The sequence below is a fragment of the Colletotrichum fructicola genome (assembly GCF_000319635.2).
Source record: "Colletotrichum fructicola Nara gc5 chromosome Unknown KSG_Nara_v1_contig04, whole genome shotgun sequence".
Classification (NCBI taxonomy): Eukaryota; Fungi; Ascomycota; class Sordariomycetes; order Glomerellales; family Glomerellaceae; genus Colletotrichum; species Colletotrichum fructicola.
In genome coordinates, this window is record NW_027094054.1 from 3,391,358 (window position 1) to 3,409,241 (window position 17,884).

Below are 17,884 nucleotides of genomic sequence, written 5' to 3' on the forward strand. Positions count from 1 at the left end.
AATGCATAACCGAACACTAGAGATGTCGAACCAGGTGGATATCTTCAGTCCCCGGCCGTGTTCAGATTGTGACCACTTCACCCTTTCTAGCTAGCAGGTATTGTACAATATGATAGGTTGGTTAGGAGACAATTATTCTTTCATGCGGGAAATTTAGTTGAAGTAGAAAGACTCCTCTGCGGTGCGTCCGCGGATGTACTTGGGCTCGGTGCCCTTGACGTAGATGTCCTCGTACAGGATCTGGGGAGTGGTCTGAGGGACGGCCATAGCCTCGGCGGCGGCAACCTCCTCGTTGACGAAGCTGCGGGCCTCCTTGTCAATGGCCTTGAGCTCATCCTCAGTGACAACCTCCCAGTCCATGATCTTCTGCTTCAGTCCGGCAATAGGGTCGTTGGTAGAGCGCATGCGCTGGATCTCCTCACGGGTGCGGTAGGTGGTTCCGGGGTCGGACATGGAGTGACCACCGTAGCGGTAGGTAACGTACTCCATGACGAGAGGTCCGTTCTCGGCGACAGCCCAGTCCTTTCCGTACTTAACGGCGGCCTTGACAGCGAGGACGTCCATGCCGTTGATCTTCAGACCAGGGATGTACTGACCACGCTTGTAGTAGTCGGTAAGGGCGGAAGAGCGAGCAGCAGCGGTACCCATGCCGTACTTGTTGTCTGATATACACGTCAGTCGGGCTGGTTCATCATAGTGTTGGCGGAAAACTTACTCTCGCATCCAAAGAGGGCGGGCAGACCCCAAAGCTTGGCCATGTTGAAGGCCTCAAAGACCTGACCCTGGTTGCTAGCACCGTCACCGTACAGAATAACGGAGGCGTTCTTGCGGCCGGTGTACTTGTGGGCGAAGGCAAGACCAGCACCGACGGGAACCTGAGCACCGACGATACCGTTGCCACCGTAGAAGCCCTTGGCAAACATGTGCATGGAACCTCCCTTGCCGTAGGCGATACCCTCACGGCGACCCAGAAGCTCGCCGATAATGGAGCGGATAGTGCCGCCGCGCATGTAAGCGAAACCGTGGCAACGGTAAGAAGTGATAACATCGTCCTCGCGGGTCAGAGCGTGCTCAATACCAACAGCGACAGCCTCCTGACCGGTAGACAAGTGGCAGAAACCACGAATCTTCTTCTCCTTGTACAATCGGTCGGCAGCCATCTCCATTTGTCTGAACGTGGGGTTAGTTGAGGGGTCGGATGGGCGCAGATTTCGCACTTGGATAGACACCACCATACCTGACAACAACCATGTCCTTGTACATCTGCTTCAACTCGTTCTTGGTAACCTCGAGGGTGTATGGCGGGGGGTCGAGCTCATAGGTCTCGAAGCTCTCGTCGCTCAGGGTAACCTTGAAAGGCTCATCGTCGGACTAAAACAGGCAAAAATCAGCCATTTTGAACCACTGAGTGAGTCGTGATCGGTGCAGGCGGTGGTATTCCGAGAGTTCGTGACCGGATATGGCGGCGGCAAAAGAGCGCAAACTGACCTTGGGGAGGCTCTTCTCCAGGGTCGCAGAAGCGGCATTGGTGGTGACGGACCGGGACGCGGGAACGAAAGAGGCGGGAGCGCGAGTGCGCAGAGGCACCGCTCGGTTTAACCTGATCGCGCGGGAGAACATCGTGGGGGTTGAGAAGATGGAGCCTCCGGTCGATGAGGATGTGAAGGGTTCGGGGGAAGGAGGGTGATAACAAATTATTTGGCCGCTGGAGCTCCGAAAAATCGCGGCGTTGGTTGGGAAGGGAGCTGCTGCTTGTTGAAAACTACTAGTCCCATATGGGCTTAGCTCCTAAACACGTGACCTTCAACGGGAGTTTTGCAAGTGCGCCTGCTCCAAAGACACCCTGCCACTTCGTTCCGAGCGGTGGCATTGTCCTCAATTTCTGGTGGGCCCGGCTTGCAACGGTCGGTCTTTTTTTCGTTCGGCGCTCATAGAGTTGAGCGACTATCGGAGATAGCAAGGGAATTGAGGGCAATCTTTCCCAATCGCCGCAGAAGCCCCCCGTCTAACCTGCTGAGGCGAGAACTCAATTCGTCCAGTTGGCGCTCCCGACGGACATCCCACCAGCGCGCTTGTTAATCCGTTGCTCGCCGAGCCGACGACTATACTCCGCCTGCACTCCGCTGTTTTGGGCACTTAGGTTGTGTTGAGGCTTACACGCATTCAATGCGCAGCATCGCCAGTCACGAGTTCTGATTGCGACTCCTGAACAGCCTACCGGATCTTTCAATAAGCGAACTCTTTCGCCTGACATTAACCACATGGCAACCTCGTTAAGAAGTTTCAGTCTGAGGCAGTATATAGCTCTACTATTACTCTACCATGGGGTATATTAAAAAAGCAGCCGGCGTGGCCGCTGAGGCAATGCTGAGCAACTTCAGCGCCTCCCAATCGTGAGTCCCGCCCATCGTCCGTCCCTGAAGACCCCAAAGCGAAGGACCCCACCCCCAAAATGCTGTCAATGGCATGCTCGTCTCCCTTCCAAATGCATGAATGCTTCCTGACCAACGCCGAACGAAGCCATCCTTAATCTGGACGGCTATCATAGTCTATGCTGAGAAGCGCGTCATCAATAAAAAAAAAACCTGCTGAAAAAGCGGTACTGATGCTGTGGCATCATGGGTCCACCGGCAAGTCGAAGATGCCCTGGTAGTAGACGCCGCCAATGCGTATGTACCAACTGTAATCTTTGTGGTGCGATAATCATCGCTGCTTGTAGGAACCCTCGATCTGCTCCGTCCGCAGAAGGTTCCTCTAGTCGTCATGGAAAAACGTCTTGTTACCGCCTTGAAGAGGGGCCGTAGAAGGGCCGGCATCCCTCATATCTACATCCTGGCTTCCGGCGGCTTCCTGGCTTCCGGCGGCTTCCCGGTTTGGGCCGGCGACAGTCGGCTGCTGTTGTCTAAAATCGAGTTGCATGGCGCTCATTGGTCGATTCGGAGTTTCTTGCAAAACGCGTTGCTGAAGGGAGAGCGGACGGTCATACAACACGTCCTCGGGTGGAGAGAAAGACCACACCTAGCAGCATGTCAGTGCCATGAAAGCCGTGAGTTGGAGTTGTGGGATATCTTACCTCCATCACGGTTCGATTCTGTCTCAAAGCCAATGCAACACACTTTTCGTCTTCGAAAGCCACTCGCCAAACAGCCTCCCCTTGGGCGATGAGCTCTCTGACCAGGTGACCAGTCTTGAGGTCCCAAATCTTTACTCTGCCGTCACTGCCGCCACTGACAACGCGCGTATCATCGAACTGCAAGCTGGTCACGCTGTTATCGTGCGCAGCGAGTCGATGAATGGGGCACATCTTCTCCAAAGACCACACACGTACAGATCCGTCAGAGCCACCAGTTACCAAAGTGTCTCCGCGCATTTGCAACTGTCCGACGAGAGATGTGTGGCCCTGCAGAATGGCCAAGCATTCACTGCATCTGGTCAGTAAATCAGTCACCATGCCACAGATTCTGTGTACTTACGCAGTTCTAGGGTCCCAAATCCGAACGTTGGTGTCCAAGCTGCCGGTGACCACCCTCTTGCCGTCGAAGGCAATGGCATAGATCTGACTGAAGTGACCCTGAAGTGTTTGAATGCATCTGCCCTCCGATATGCTCCAGACCTTGGCCATGGTGTCGTAGCTGCCTGACACAACGATGTCTCCCTTGATCTCTAAGCATCGGACGCTGGCGCCGTGGCCAACGAGGACGTTTCTGCACAACCCGGTTCGAATATCCCACACTCGAAGCGTCGTATCGCGCGAGCCCGATATCGCCGTGTTAGCGTCAGACATTTTCAAACAGCGCACAGTTGATGTGTGACCCCGAAGAGTATGGAGGCAGGCGCTGCGTATGTTAGCGAGATGATCAATGTCGCGACTTGTAATTGCTTACCCAGTTGCCAAGTTCCATACGCGCACATCGCGGTCACATCCACCGCTAACCAGAATGTCCTCCCAGGGCACCATCGCCCATACGCCCATGACATGACCTTGCAGAGTACGCTGAGCATTGCCCTTTGTGTCAAAAACGTGAATCTTGGCGTTGTCAAGGGCCACGATGATGTACTTGGGCGTCAAGTGTAGGCTTGTCACAACACCCCCTTCTTGAGTAATGTTCCTGGTTGTGCTGGTGCCGCCAGATCTCCAGGCTGCCTCAACAAGGTATCGTTGCTTGAAGTGGGACTTGTATGATCTCATTTTGGGCCGTGTATTTGAGCCATCGAGACTGCGTGAGCCAGAGGCATGAGCCGTCATAGGCAGCGCACCCGGGAAGCTGCTGCTGGCATACTCGTTGTCACCCCAAAGAGGCTGAGCGCCAGGTCGCGATGCGCTGCCCATAGGAACAGAAACCTCCGAAAGACGTCTGCCGTAGTCATGCTTCACACATAGGTTCTTCCACGTCATGTCGTCGCTGAGCAAGTCGCGCCATCTCCTTGATACTTGCGACGCACGAGCCAAGACTTTCGGATCATCAATGAATGAGAGGATCTGTTAGGCACGAAATTAGCACAGAGCCCCTTAGAATTTTCACGTTGCCTTACGCGTAGACACAGCTCATCTGGGAGACTTGTGAAAGGATCCTTCTTGAGCAACGGGCTGACGAATTGGTGTACGAAGCTCAGCTGTTGGCTTGTGCAAAGATTTAGAAGATCTGCGAGAAGTCTGGTTCGGTGCGGACCACCAGAGTTCTTGAAGTGGTGGCGAACTTTAGCCAGGAAGAAATCCTCATCATCTGCAGCGTGACTCCAGTCAAGCTCGTGGTGGGACGGGCCTGGAGAAGCTGCCGGAGTCGGAGGTGGTGGCGGCGAAGCAGTCAATTGTTGGTCAAAGTCGGCAGCAGGCGTCGTCATGCTAGGCGTCGGAGGGCCTCGCATGTGGCCAGGCCGCGCGGGCATCTTCTCCAATCTCGTCGAACTGCTAGACATTCCTCCGGTGTTGAGCGTCATGTCGTCGCTAAGCATGCTCCCCCTCCGTTCGGAAAAACTCAACGGACGGTTGTTGTATCCGGCCATGTCGGTGTGCAAGATGAGCCAGTTGTCCCCCAAAGTGTCGAGACCCGGGTATTGTGCGAAATCAGAGCTCCAAGTAGCACAGCCCAGATAACCGAGAGGGCGTCGTACGGGGTTTAGGGGATCGAGGCAGCGTCGGAGTGTGGAATCGATGCGGAGTGCTCATTAAACAGTGTTAACAGAAGATTTCCAAGCGGCTTGGATTGTCGTCAAAGCGTCCAGGCGAGGGAGTGCGTCAGAGTTTGGCGAGTGGGCAATGCGGTATGCGTCCAAGACGTGCGGCGATACAGGAGGCAAGAGGAGAGGAGGGCGCAAGGTACGGGTAGTCGCACCTCGCGGCAGGAGCGTCACGGATCGACGTGGTCTGGGTTGGCGATGTCGGATTTGCGAAGATGCAGTGATGATTAGAATGCGCGTATGATGGAGTATGTGAGGGTGTAATGCAGCGGCGGAATAAAGCGAGAATGACGGTATCGGCTGGAAACAAGAAGGTCGGGCTTGTTCCGGGAAATGGACGAGACGAGCGTCGGTTTGTCTAGACTGGGAGTGACACTGAGGGACTGAAGTGCGGTATGGGGCGCGGGAGACGGAAGCTTAACAATCGGAGTTGACAAGCGGAAAGCGTGGGTCGCTGGGCCTGGCGCTGGTGTAATGGAATGTACAGGGCGTCTCAGTGGAAAGTGGATTTTTCTGTGATTGCGGTGGTATCGCTGGTTGACGCCCAAATGCCTTCACACACCTCCCTGTGAAGGTGGCTGTCTCTGGATGGATTGTCGAAGGGCGGGAAGGAGAGGTGGGAGAGGAGGAGAAGGAGATGGGATTGGAGAGTCAAACCAACCGAGAGGTGTTGGTTGGATTTGGGGATTTGGGGAGTGGGAGGGAGGAAGAAGCGGAGGAGGAGGAGGAGGAGGAGGAGGAGGAGGATGGAAAGGAGATCAGATACTGGACGAGCACTGCGTAGCAAGTTGGGCAGATGAGGTAAGGAAAGGCCTGGGTGTGGTGCTAAGGTACGAACGGAGCAGGTAAGGGGAAGGGGACTCAGGACCAGCCAGTAATACGGATACCACCAAACGCAAGATCCAAGACCAGCGCGGGACTGGGGTGGAGGGACGCTTTTTTGCAACCAGTGAGATGGATGTCCAGGGCAAAGAGTCAAGGCTTGCTTGGTCGCTGAAGCACGAGGTACCCAATGTGCCAATGGAATGATGATGCCCTGGGGCCGGGCAGGTAACAAAGGCGGGTTTTAGGCGGGTTTTAGGCGGGAGAAGGCGAGATCAGAGACCACACTGCACCAGCTACCACACCTCAGGCAGAAGGGGGAAACGGGTGTGAGTGGATGGGTGGGTGGATGGATGGGCGGATGAATGAATGACGGACGATGGAAGGGGGAACTAAGACGAAGAGCGCCGAAGAAGGCCTGGGCTTGCGGCTATGTGGGCGTGCCTGGAAGGGGCCTGGGTAATGGAGGTTTGCTAGGTACCTTGCCTTCAGACAGGTTGGGAGTGGCAGAGACCAGAGGTATTGGTAGAGGTACGGCACTGTCGATAGAAAGGCAGAAGGTGCCACACGGGTCACAGTGCATTCGGCGGGGCCTGTTTCTCTTTGTGCTACCTACCTCCCGTCTTTCATCACTGGCATATTGAGGCCCGGGGGAGGCAAAGACGACGAGGAGGGGCGGAAGTGGAGGGACCGGGAGGCGAGAAATGCTTACTTGCAAATGCTTGGGATCCAGAGAGACTGAAGAGTTGCAGGCACATATCATGCGAACGGGAACAACGTCGAAGCCTGTGTCCGTACAGGCAGGCAGTGTTCTCTTACCTCGTGGCGGTTTACAACATGCAGCCATACCAAGGACATGGCAGACACTGGCAACGCCTCCTAGGCCCAGGCGCTCGCCCGTGAATCCCAAACAAACAGATTTTTATTCTGGGGCTTCTCTAGTGCTGTTTCGTGCCTGTTACCCTCCACCACGGGACTGACATCTGACACTTCAGCTGACCTGGCAATCTCGCTCTGAGCTGAACGAATGCAAGCCTACAAGCCAGGTGCCATCGGAACCATTCTGCGTGTCCGCCTAGAAGATGAGAACCTCTCCAAAGAACATGAGAAAGAACATGAGAAAGAACATCGATCGGGACTGCTCAGGTATTCCGGGGTGCGGACACCGCAGGATAGGAGCAATGGCGGCGGCAGCCAAGCGCGGCCTGCAAACGGCCGGTCCCGAATCGCTTCGCCAATCACCTGCCTTTCCTGCAGCTGGGTTGGGTGGGAAATGGCTGCACTTTCCGTTTGGTGGCCAACTTTACTTACAAGTCCTGACTACGTGCTACCTTTTTCTACACTACCTAGGTACGGACTTTTCAAGGGAGACATGGTCGGACGGACGTTTCTATCTTTCCCCATCACATCTTGGAGAACGACATCAGCGAGTGATAGTCATCTGACTATTGTGTCTATTGTCGAATGCGAATGCGGATGGAATGACGAACAATGCCGAGTCATCCATCCATCCATTGATCTCCCTTGTCCGCATCGACCAAGCCGTGTCTCTCTTCGCCCATCGACAGTCTCGAATAGCCGCTCTATCGAATGCGAACTCGTTATTTACAGTTGAGCCCCTACATTCCCACATTCCCCAGCTCCGAGGCCTGGGTTCGTTCTCTCTTTCCCAGGCCGCCTGTCATGAACAGCTGAGCAAAGTCTCACCTCTTCTTGTCTCGCGGCGAACACACACCAACACACACGCACATTACCTTCCTGGGGTCCTTGCAGGGTCCCAGTTAGCGGCGCTTACATTGCACTAGGTATCCATCGTCTGCACCGCAGTGGGTATTCGTGACGTCGATCAGTTCTTTCAACTCTTTGGGGGCTGCCGAGTGCGAATTTGGCTCAGTGCCCCGAGCCGCCTCCACCGCCGCCGCCGCCGAACAAGAAGTTGGAATCGACCAGGGCAACCTTCAGCAATACTTTGTGCGGCTTGCCCATGGAGACATCACCACGATGGCGCAATAGTAAAGAGGACGCTCTCCGCTTCGGCTCGCCTCCCTCGACGCCAAACGGCGGCATCACGACACTTGCGCCATAATGGAAACCCCGGTGCATATACCCCGGCCCTGACAGAGCCACAGCCGCGCCCCCGGCGTCACTGGATCCAGCGCTCGTTCTGCATTGTCTCGCACTCTATCTCCTTCGTGTGGTTCTGTCAGCAGAACTCACCTGTCAGTCAACGAACCAATTGTTTCTAACCCCAGCAGAGCTTGCTATACCCAACCTTACTGTACAACTTCTCCTACGACCTTCCTCATTAGATTGTCGTCGTCACACCTTGCCGAGAGTTTCGTGACTTGATGTTGTAACCTTCAAAAGACTTTTGTCGGCATGTGGCTTGCACGCAACTCCGGGCTGGGCGCATTTACCAGCCGATGATCAGATCTTCGTAAAGGTTAGGTACGCTCCCACAACGGCGAGGAAAGACGAACCTCCCATACCATACGCGCATCATCAGACGACGATTCCATCACTGCCTCTAGAAAACCATCGTTGCCGACTAGCCCGCCACAAGTGCCTCGACCACCCAGCACAAGGGCGTCAACAAAACAACAACAATGGCTTCTTCGGACCGTCGTGGTAACCCAACCGCCCTAGAGGTCAACCACCGACGGGCACGAACGAAACAAGTCATGACCGTCGTATCGCGGATCCGGCACACTAAGTTTAGCTACCGGCCTCGGACAAGCCCGCAGCACCTACCGCCAGAACCCCCAAATCCCTCCAGCTCGTATGTATTTTGGTATGCGTTGGTTACTCATCATCGTCTTTCAAAGATACGAAAGTAAGATGGATGGGATGAGCAGTTGCATACCACTATCCTCAAGTAAGCCACTGCAATAGTTTCAACTCATCATATCCAGAGAGAAACCCAGCAAGCATGCCATAAAAAGAAATGGTCCACGGTCTATCCCGCTCAGCTCAGCTCCTTCGCGTGTGTCTTCCCAGCTCCCCTTAAAAGGGCTTTGCAAACTTGCGACACTACCGGCTTGGATGCCTCAGATCTGCCCCAGTGATACAACACAGGGGTGCCATTCTCGAGCCTGCGCCGCTCAGACCTGTCTAAGCCGACCCTTCCAAAACCGAACCCCGGGGAATCCTTCTCATTTGCAGAGACAACAAATAGGCTTTTTTTTCCTTTTCGAAGGAAAGAACATTTCGGACTGTCCAATATTTGAGGAGGTTGACAATGCTAATGTCGGTCCCTAATGGGATGATCTGTGTCTGAAGAATTGCGACACCTGCATACCTCTCAATCTCACGCCCTCTCAATAAGCTCCAACCAGCCCCCTGTACAAGTGCCATTTTCAACTTCTTGACTTGCAGATCCCCCTTGGCTGTCGCAGAGGCATGAAAATCGTCAATTTATTTCTGGGCTGACATTCCCGTGTGAGAAGTTGATTAAAAAGCTTCCACATTCCGCTCTATGCTGGATTGTGTTCTAGATGGGACTGTGTCTCAGACTCAGAGCACCATCGCAGCTTCCAAAGCGCCGCAGGCCGCTCTCTCTGTCCTTTGAGCCTCAAGGTAATGACTGGTCTGCTGATGAGCGCAACGCGCACACACGCGCTCACGAGCCAAACGCCTTTAATCCCCATTACCCCTCCTTCTCGATTGTCCATGTTTCCTTGCGCCGTTGTAACGAAGCGCCACGAGCGCCTCGCTGGTGCCAAGGTCGTCGTACGAACTTGAAACACTCGGGACGGAAACCTAGCTCAACTCGGGCGCTTGGTGGACAAGGGTTTCCCTAGCTCTCCATGCGCCTGCTCTGCAGTAGTTTCCCTCACAACATGTTGCCGGTGCATCGACGGGCTCCTTGGCGGGCGAATCGTGTTTCTGGAAATGTCAATCAAGAAACTTTTCGACTTTTATACAGTTGCGGACGGCATCGATCGATCTAGTACAGAATCTTTTTTTTTTAAAAAAAAAAAGAAAATAGATATATCCTTTTGAATCTGGCAGGCCCCTACGCCGAACAACTACAGTGTATACAGTCATCATCATCATGAGTCAAGAGAGTCTTGTCGTACATCGAAGCCTCGATTCGTTCACACGGATAGGCCGAATGCTATCCCACATGGCAACGCTAGTGGTGATGCCCAAACTGAGTAAGGAGAGGTAAGAGCATGCCGGCGACGGTTGCAAAGGTATCTCGCATTTGCGGCCGGTGTTGCACCCGTTGGCTTCCTTCTGAGTATCCGTTCATTCCGCCGTGCTCGTGCTTGGGGGAGCTGCTGTCTTCCTGCATGGCGTGCATCGCAACGAAGCTTGTATGTGTCAGTCGTGGAAGTCTGATTCAGGGATGGCGTCCGACTTACAGGAAGGTCCCCGCCGAGAATAGCAGAAGCATACCAGTCCACCACTGGCCGGACTCTCCGTCGAGGTTGCCGCCGCCTAGGATCTGTATAATTGCCCACGTGCTCAAGGCACCGAATGGAGCAGCAAGGCTAAAGACGATCAAGTGGCCTCGCGCCGCACGCTTGGTCAGACCCTGCTTAAGGAGGACTGAAGTCAACCCAAATGCCGCAGGCGCTTTGTGAACCATAATGGCGACGAAAATGATCAGGCCCAGCTTCGTGTTCGAGGTCGACGTCGAAGCTCCCATTGCTATACCGTCGGCTGCTGCATGGATCACTAGGCCGATGGTGGTTGCAAGACTTCGAGATTGCTTCGGCGGGGGTGCCAGAGCCCCCAAGAATCCCTCCGACTCATCATCAACACTGCTGGACGCGCCCCCGAGGTTATCCAAGCTGACATGCCGCATCTGCGGTTCGTTTCCCATACGGTCTGTAGCGTGGCGGGGCAATCTGTCGATGAGGAACATGAGCACAAAACCGAGGATCATGGACAGGCCGATGTAGAAGGTCGGCACCTCGGCTTGTTTCTCCTCGCTGTGTTTTGGCTCGGCGCCCGGAGCATGAACCGGGGCAGTTCCGTCGTGGCCATGTTCGGGCGCAGGCGGCTCCTCTCGACCGCGCAACCGCATGCCAGCAACATCAACGTGCCCGACCGAGGAAGACTCCCCTCTCCGCCTCGTGGGATCGGTCGTCGTCGCTAGTCGCGGGACGTCGTCGCCTGTCGTCCAGCGTACATCCAAGCTATGTTGCCTGCCAACCGCGGTCGCTATGCTCCTCTTATCATGGTGGTGCCCCCCGGTGGTCGAAACAGCTTCAATGCCCTCGGGTATGATCACAATCATCGACGTCCCAACCAGAATACCAACACCAACGCTTGATATGAATCGAAGTTGCGACTGTGTTAGGGAGATAGCGAGGGGCAGTGAGCCGGCGAAGAAGGACCTATTGGCGTATTATATCAGTACGGATCGTTCGGGTCGTGTGCTGGTGTGTTCGGTTGGAGACATCGGCCTCATCGAGGAGCTACGTACGCCAGGGCCATCACCGTCTGTGATCGCAATCGTTAGCTTGGTCATCAGTTCGTAGTTTGGCGGTCGAAGTCCAGCCGAAGCTAAGTAAGACAGCTAGGTGTCAACTTACGCTCAGCATGAGCAGTAACAGTAGCCCTCCCATTTTTGGGTGCCGTAAAATGCGTCGGTCAATTACTTTGGCGCGAGATAAAAGACGTGGGGAGAGGTTGCCGAGATCGAGAACGTCGGGTTACGCCAACATGTCTGGTACCGTAATCAACGGCCACCCTGCTTGCCTGCTGCTCAATGGAAAGAGGAGGAGGGAATTCGCAAACTTGAGACCTTTTTTCTGCTCGTCGTCTCTCAGCTCGTTCAAAGGGATAATCGTCGAGGTTGGTTTCGGAGCTAAGCTGGGCACTCTGGTTGACTTTCCGAATGTATTCAGTGCAATTCATTGGCCATTGGCCCTACCTAACTGCTGCCCCCTTCAGACGGCCAGGGGGCTGCTGCTCCTGCCTTGTCACCACATGTCGTAATGCTGGTGGGTCCCCGGCCTCCCCTCCTGCCGCTTGCTCTGCGAACTGGACGGAACCTGGCCCGGGGAGCTATTTCAGGCTTGACGCTGCCACTATAGGGGGACCCATATTAAACCCCTCTAAATGCAAATCCATTTAGTCCCTGTCGCGTCTTGTCGCGAGTCGCTTTGACTGCGCGTCGCCACAGTTTGTCGCAAAGCTCGACCTGATCCGTACTTTAGCTCCCATTCAACCTTGATTGTCTCCCAAACCTCGACTTTTGGTGCGATTTGCACAGAAAAGCGATCCGTCTTAGCCAGCACATCTCACCAACTCTGTTGGCTCTATCGGTTGTGAAACAATCGCAATATTCGCATCCAACCCTGCCTCCAGCTGTCGACACCATGGCTGAGATTGATGAGTGTACGTTCCAGTCAGGTCGCTTCAATCCATCGTTGCAGGTCACTGATTATTGCTGCAGGGTCGGCGAACGCCACTGAGGCCGTGAACATCAGCCTGATTGCTCCTGCTGCCGGCGCAACGAAGTCGATCGCTTCATTCAACCCAAAGTTCACATACTCCATTTTCGGCGATGAGGAGACCATCTTTGGTTACAAGGATCTCAAGATCAACCTGCGATACCTGACCTACGATATGCGCCCTCATGTTAAGGTGTCGTGGGGCAAGAAGTTCAACTCTGTCGGTGAGACTGAAGCCGCAGATATTGACGACATTCTGAGGCGGCATCTGCCTGGTGGTGAGTGTCGCCTCCGTCGCAACAGGACCATAGCTAACCTCCCGAAGTCGCGTTCCAGTCAACCAAGGAATTCGAGAGCCGCGCGCAAAGTCAGCCTGACAACTTCACCCCTCCCGGTTCGCTTCACTCGAGCTTCGAAGGCGATGATGGAACATACGAAGTGTGGAAGGGTAGCTTGGCGGACACCGCCGTGCGCCAGATCGTGAACCGCGTCGAGGCCCTCGTTCCGATGTTCATCGAAGGAGGATCGTACATCGCGCGCGATCCGGAGAATGAGGAGGATCCTTGGAAAGCACCCGAAGACGCCAACCGGTGGACCGTCTACTTTCTGTATCGCAGGCAGCCATCTGCCGAAGTCTCAGAGACACCATCCTACACTTTCGTCGGCTACTCGACTGTCTACAAATTCTTCAGCTTCCGTCCTCCGACGCCACCCTCGAGCGATTGGGATCTCCCGAAGGAGGAGTTCAACCTCCTAGATCAGTTGCCCTGCCGCTCAAGACTTTCTCAGTTCCTTATCCTGCCGCCTTTCCAGGGTAAAGGCATCGGTGCCCGTCTCTACAAGACGATCTTTGACACATACCTTCAAGATCCCCAGACCTTTGAGCTGACAGTCGAGGACCCTAATGAGGCGTTCGATGACATGAGAGATCTCTCTGACTTGACGTTCCTCCGCTCTTTGCCCGAGTTCAGCAAAGTCAAGATCAACACCGATATCTCTCTGCCGAGGCCTCCTACCGGTACGGTCCCCCGGGACCTGGTGGATTACGAGTTGCGTCAGAGCCTCCGCCAAAAGACAAAGATCGTGGAACGTCAGTTCAAGAGACTGATTGAGATGCATACTATGTCTCAGTTGCCTGCTTCGGTCAGGGCAGGATTCGGCGAGGAGAAGAAGCCATTAGCTACAAAGGAGGACAGGCACCAATATCATCTGTGGAAGCTCTTCGTCAAGCAACGCATCTATCGTCAGAACGGCGATGTTCTTGGTCAGCTGGACATCAGCGAGCGAAGTGAAAAGTTGAACGAAGCCCTCAGGAGCGTGGAGCTTGAGTATGCTAGACTCCTGGATTGGCACGCACGTTGGGAGAAACACAGACTTGGTGCCACCGAGGCGGACGAGTCCAGCAGTAAGAGAAAGTCAGTGGATGATGCCGAGGAGCAGGGTTCCAACAAGAAGGTCAGGATCGAAGACGTCTGAGCTCTCCACAACTTATGACGATGGAAAAGGGCAGGGATTGGGTCCAGGAGTTCGAGGTTGTCATCGAGTCTATTCTGTCATTCTGCTTAGGCCTCTGCCCGGTTGATACCAAGTTTTTCATAGGCAGTTTGCGGCCACTTTGTCATTAATCAAAATTGAGCATCCGCTGCCTGCTCATGACCTATCCAAACTCATGTCTGGCGTGATAGTGTTTTAAAGGCTGGGGAACCCGGATTGCGCAGGGAAACGAGTGCCGTTGACGCCCTGGACGCCCTGGCCGAGCTGGCTAGCGACGACAGTTGATTCACGCACCGCACGTGCAATTGTGCCTCTAACACGACCCTCCTCGAGCACCATCAAGCCTCCGATCGTGCAGCCGCCCGGAGTGGTCACCTTGTCCCGGAGAAGCGCAGGGTGGTCGCCGTTGAGGACCATGCCGGCGGTTCCCCTCATCGTTTGGGCAGCCATTCTCGTGGCCTCAGCACGGGGAAGACCCATGGCAACAGCTCCGTCAATGGCAGACTCAAGCATGAGCGCGAAGTAGGCGGGGCAAGAGCCGCACAGCGCGGTGCTGGCGTCCATGTTATTAGGAGGGAGATAAACCACATCACCAATGCGCCTGAAGATCCAAGTAACCAGGCTGGAGATTTCGGGGGAAAGAGGCCAGGTTGAGGTGCCGATGACGGTCATACTCTCGCGGATCAGCGAGGCGGTGTTGGGAACAGCTCGGATTACGCGGCAGCGGCCGTCTTCCTCTGGGCTCTTGGTGGGCGCTACACCGTGGAGGATCTCCTCGAGGTCGGCCTCGGTGACGCCCGCGCAGACGGAGACAAGGAGCTTGCCATGCAGAGCGCGGGCCATGCCAGGCTCGCTCAGGATATCCTTGACCATGTACGGCTTGCAGGCAAGGAGGATGACGTCGGACTTGAGGACAGAGGGGATGTTCTCGTTCTGGACAACCTTGAGAACGGACGAGTGTTCCCAAAGAGCCTTCTTGACCTTCTTTGCACTTTCAGGACGGCGAACGCAGGCGATGAAGCGGGATGGTAGTCGGCGGGGGACTTCGTCTTGGAGAGGAGTGGAAGTCCCTGACCCTGAGGGAGTCTGCAGGGGCTTGGGAGCTTGCATCTCCTGTAGAGAAGTGAGAATGCCATTCAGTATGGCAATGCCCATGGTGCCTGTTCATGTGTTAACCATCTATTCTATTTTGAATGTCGTGTTTTTCTCGTTGAAGAAAAGTCGGTTGGACCTGGTTGAGATAACTTGAAAAAATGCGGAGATATCATGAAAATCAGAGACACGAGCTTACTTACCACAGCCAAGGACGGTCATGGTGAGCTCGTCTGACGACGAGGCACCGCCATCGTAGATAGTGAGTGCGTGAGAGGGCATGATGAGGCAAAGTGTGAGTTGAAATCGCGGTTGTAAGTGAGGTCGTGGCTTGCAGTTAAAGCAAATGAAACGTTCACACGCTGCTTGTCTCTAGGAATCAGATCAAGGGCACAACTAGGTTTGGACCAAAACTTCGTTTTCAATCGCAACGTGTCAAGCTATTAGCCCAGCAGAGCCCAAGTAAATAACATTATTGAAATATTGTTCACCTCCTTTTACAAGACTCCACTGTTCCCGATATCGTCCATATCATCCACTGGGAGCGATCATTTTCCGGGCAGCTACACGCTAACCCAAATCTCGCTTAGCGTCCCCGACTCGGGGTTCTCATAGTGCTGGGGTAGGAAAAATGAGAAATGCACAGGCCGTCCCTGTGAGAATGACACTTTCTGGTAACCAAAGTAAGAGAGCGCTCTGGTCAGCAACTCAATCAGATTCAACTAACCGAAGCTCATCCAGCCAACGGCTTACAACATCATCAGGAGGAGCACCCGTCGCTTTTATTACCAGGCGGATCAGACGAGCATATACTGGGGAGTATCCCCAACTGCGACAGACATGGCGGACCCTTTCGAGGTTCGGATGCGCTTTACATCTCAGCTGCAGCACCTGAACGCATCCGTCACTTCTGCTCAGAAGGCTGCCCAGTATGCGCTCAAGTACAAGGACATGGACGAAGACTTGCATTCATGCATTGTCGAACAGTTGGAACGTGGCGTAAGTCCCCTTCTTTTGCGTGAAAAGAATGAGAAAGCTGACCTACATACAGAACAATATGAATACCAGAGCCAACATCATGTACTTCATCGAGCATTTCCTGGAGATGGCGCAGAAAGACAACCACGTGGACTACGTTCGCATGATGCAACGCGACATTATTCGGATCGTCGATGCAGTCGCTCCGGATGATGGATCCGGTGCTGCCAACGTCAAGGTCGTCAGAAGGGCAAGCTAACTCAGCTCTCGCAGTAGAAGAATCAAATGCTGACGTTTCCAAGGTTCTCCAAGGACTTCAACAAAAGCAATTTTTGCAAGCTCAGACGGTGACTGAGATTGAAGAGGTCTTGAAAGAACGAGAGACAAGCGCCCGCGATGCTGGCTTGTCATCGCCTGTCAACGGCGACGTCGATATGGGCGACGCGCCCCCGAGCCACGCGATTCCGACTAACGGTAGGGCGCCACGGCTGGAGAAGCGACAGATCGAGCAGCGCATTGAGGAGGACCGCGAACGCCACAAAAGACTGCGCGAGAGTATCTGGGCCATCCCATCGCACGACAACGCTGAGACCGACAAGATCTGGGAGGAGACAAGCGACATGGGTGACGATGACCACATCCTTGGACAGGAGGAGTTTACCGAGTGGCGCCAGTCCATGGAACATCAGTGCGCCCCTCGTCCGCCCGCTGGTCCCGCCAGCACCCGTATCACGAATGGCAACAAGAAATATTAGTTGCTGCTTACTCGAACTCACAATAGGCATATCGGGGCGTTTGGGTGATTGAGTCAAATAGGCGTTAAACGGTCGGTTCTCGTAGAGCCATGTATACCACTGATCGGGTATGGTTGCTTCCATGGTTCCTGTAGTTGTGGGCTCTGCGGCGCATGAGGCAGTAGCCAGTCACAAAAAGAGAGGTCTCAAAGTCGTCAGTCAATGGTGGTGTATGTCTTTATAATATTGTTACATGGGTGTTTATACACTCATACACATCACATCTAGACCAATCCGATCCAGATCTCGACGTCAAAAATGTCCCGAGTTTTCATCATCTCCTCCCAGGAGAGTAGTCGTCGCTCTCGTCCACTGAGCCTAGCCAGCCAATGCAAACGGGCAGAATTTACTCCATAACGACGGTGGCACCAAGCTCCTTCATCGTGGCGATAATCTTCTCAGCCTCGTCCTTGGCTACATTCTCCTTCATCAGCTTCGGCGCGCTCTCGACGAACTTCTTGCTGTCCACCAAGCTGAGACCGAGCAAATTCTTGACCTCCTTAATAACCTTGGCCTTGGCACCAGCGTCGAAAGCAGTCAGCTTGAGGTTGAAGACGCTCTTCTCGGCGGCGGCTGGCGCTGCTTCCTCGGCGGCCTCAGCGGGGGCGGCTGCTGCGGGGGCAGCGGCGGCAGCAAAACCACCAACGGGAAGATCGGGGATGTTGAGCTTGGTCTGAAATAGTGTACATCGTCAACATCAGCGCATTCTGCATCTGGCGACATAATTGGGTTCCACTATCCGCCCCGACCATATCCGTATTTAACTCACCTTCAAGCTTGAGACGAGGTCGGCAGTTTCCAGAAGGGTAAGGGTGCTGATCTGGTCGACGATAGCGGCGATCTTGAGGTTCGTGGGTGCTGCAGCCTCGGTCGAGTTGTGCCTCCTAGCGGTCGCGGGGGTTCGGGTCTGGAAGAGGGTCGTCGAAGCCCGCAGAGAGCTGCTGGAACGGAGCTGGCGGGCGCAGCTCTGGGCTGCGTATCTGCAAGAGAGCGCCATTGCGAGTGCGTTTGTGATTGAAGGGTTTTTTTCAGGAGCGCAATTGAACCTTGGTTCGGGGCGTGGCAGGTGGGCGGGAGGAGTGGAATTGGTCGTCGGTTCGGCCTTCGCAGCACGCA

The 17,884-nt window shown here is 54.6% G+C and overlaps 7 protein-coding genes across 7 annotated transcripts; 2 read left to right on the forward strand and 5 right to left on the reverse strand.

Moving 5' to 3' along the window:
• Positions 1-153: 153 nt before the first annotated feature.
• Positions 154-1,620, reverse strand: CGGC5_v007740 (Pyruvate dehydrogenase E1 component subunit alpha; the record flags this gene model as incomplete). Its single annotated transcript, XM_032026604.1, has 4 exons — positions 154-662; positions 716-1,170; positions 1,238-1,371; positions 1,489-1,620. 4 exons carry the CDS (start codon positions 1,618-1,620, stop codon positions 154-156), a joined length of 1,230 nt encoding a protein of 409 aa, XP_031876958.1.
• Positions 1,621-2,754: 1,134 nt separating this feature from the next.
• Positions 2,755-4,938, reverse strand: FBXW7 (F-box/WD repeat-containing protein 7; the record flags this gene model as incomplete). Its single annotated transcript, XM_032026605.2, has 5 exons — positions 2,755-3,018; positions 3,074-3,422; positions 3,474-3,836; positions 3,885-4,480; positions 4,534-4,938. The coding sequence occupies 5 exons, from the start codon at positions 4,936-4,938 to the stop codon at positions 2,755-2,757; spliced, it is 1,977 nt and encodes a 658-aa protein (XP_031876949.2).
• A 5,197-nt stretch (positions 4,939-10,135) lies between these two features.
• SLC39A9 (Zinc transporter ZIP9) lies at positions 10,136-11,579 on the reverse strand (the record flags this gene model as incomplete). The annotated part of the gene is made up of 4 exons (XM_032026606.1): positions 10,136-10,316; positions 10,368-11,348; positions 11,438-11,454; positions 11,547-11,579. The coding sequence occupies 4 exons, from the start codon at positions 11,577-11,579 to the stop codon at positions 10,136-10,138; spliced, it is 1,212 nt and encodes a 403-aa protein (XP_031876937.1).
• A 756-nt stretch (positions 11,580-12,335) lies between these two features.
• HAT1 (Histone acetyltransferase type B catalytic subunit) lies at positions 12,336-13,886 on the forward strand (the record flags this gene model as incomplete). The annotated part of the gene is made up of 3 exons (XM_032026607.1): positions 12,336-12,354; positions 12,413-12,688; positions 12,736-13,886. 3 exons carry the CDS (start codon positions 12,336-12,338, stop codon positions 13,884-13,886), a joined length of 1,446 nt encoding a protein of 481 aa, XP_031876939.1.
• A 213-nt stretch (positions 13,887-14,099) lies between these two features.
• Positions 14,100-15,278, reverse strand: P5CR-2 (Pyrroline-5-carboxylate reductase; the record flags this gene model as incomplete). Its single annotated transcript, XM_032026608.1, has 2 exons — positions 14,100-15,064; positions 15,200-15,278. 2 exons carry the CDS (start codon positions 15,276-15,278, stop codon positions 14,100-14,102), a joined length of 1,044 nt encoding a protein of 347 aa, XP_031876946.1.
• A 558-nt stretch (positions 15,279-15,836) lies between these two features.
• ctk3 (CTD kinase subunit gamma) lies at positions 15,837-16,729 on the forward strand (the record flags this gene model as incomplete). Its single annotated transcript, XM_066151895.1, has 3 exons — positions 15,837-15,995; positions 16,048-16,212; positions 16,277-16,729. 3 exons carry the CDS (start codon positions 15,837-15,839, stop codon positions 16,727-16,729), a joined length of 777 nt encoding a protein of 258 aa, XP_066008758.1.
• A 385-nt stretch (positions 16,730-17,114) lies between these two features.
• On the reverse strand, positions 17,115-17,765 carry CGGC5_v007746 (mitochondrial 54S ribosomal protein bL12m; the record flags this gene model as incomplete). Its single annotated transcript, XM_032026611.1, has 2 exons — positions 17,115-17,441; positions 17,538-17,765. The coding sequence occupies 2 exons, from the start codon at positions 17,763-17,765 to the stop codon at positions 17,115-17,117; spliced, it is 555 nt and encodes a 184-aa protein (XP_031876953.1).
• Positions 17,766-17,884: the final 119 nt, after the last annotated feature.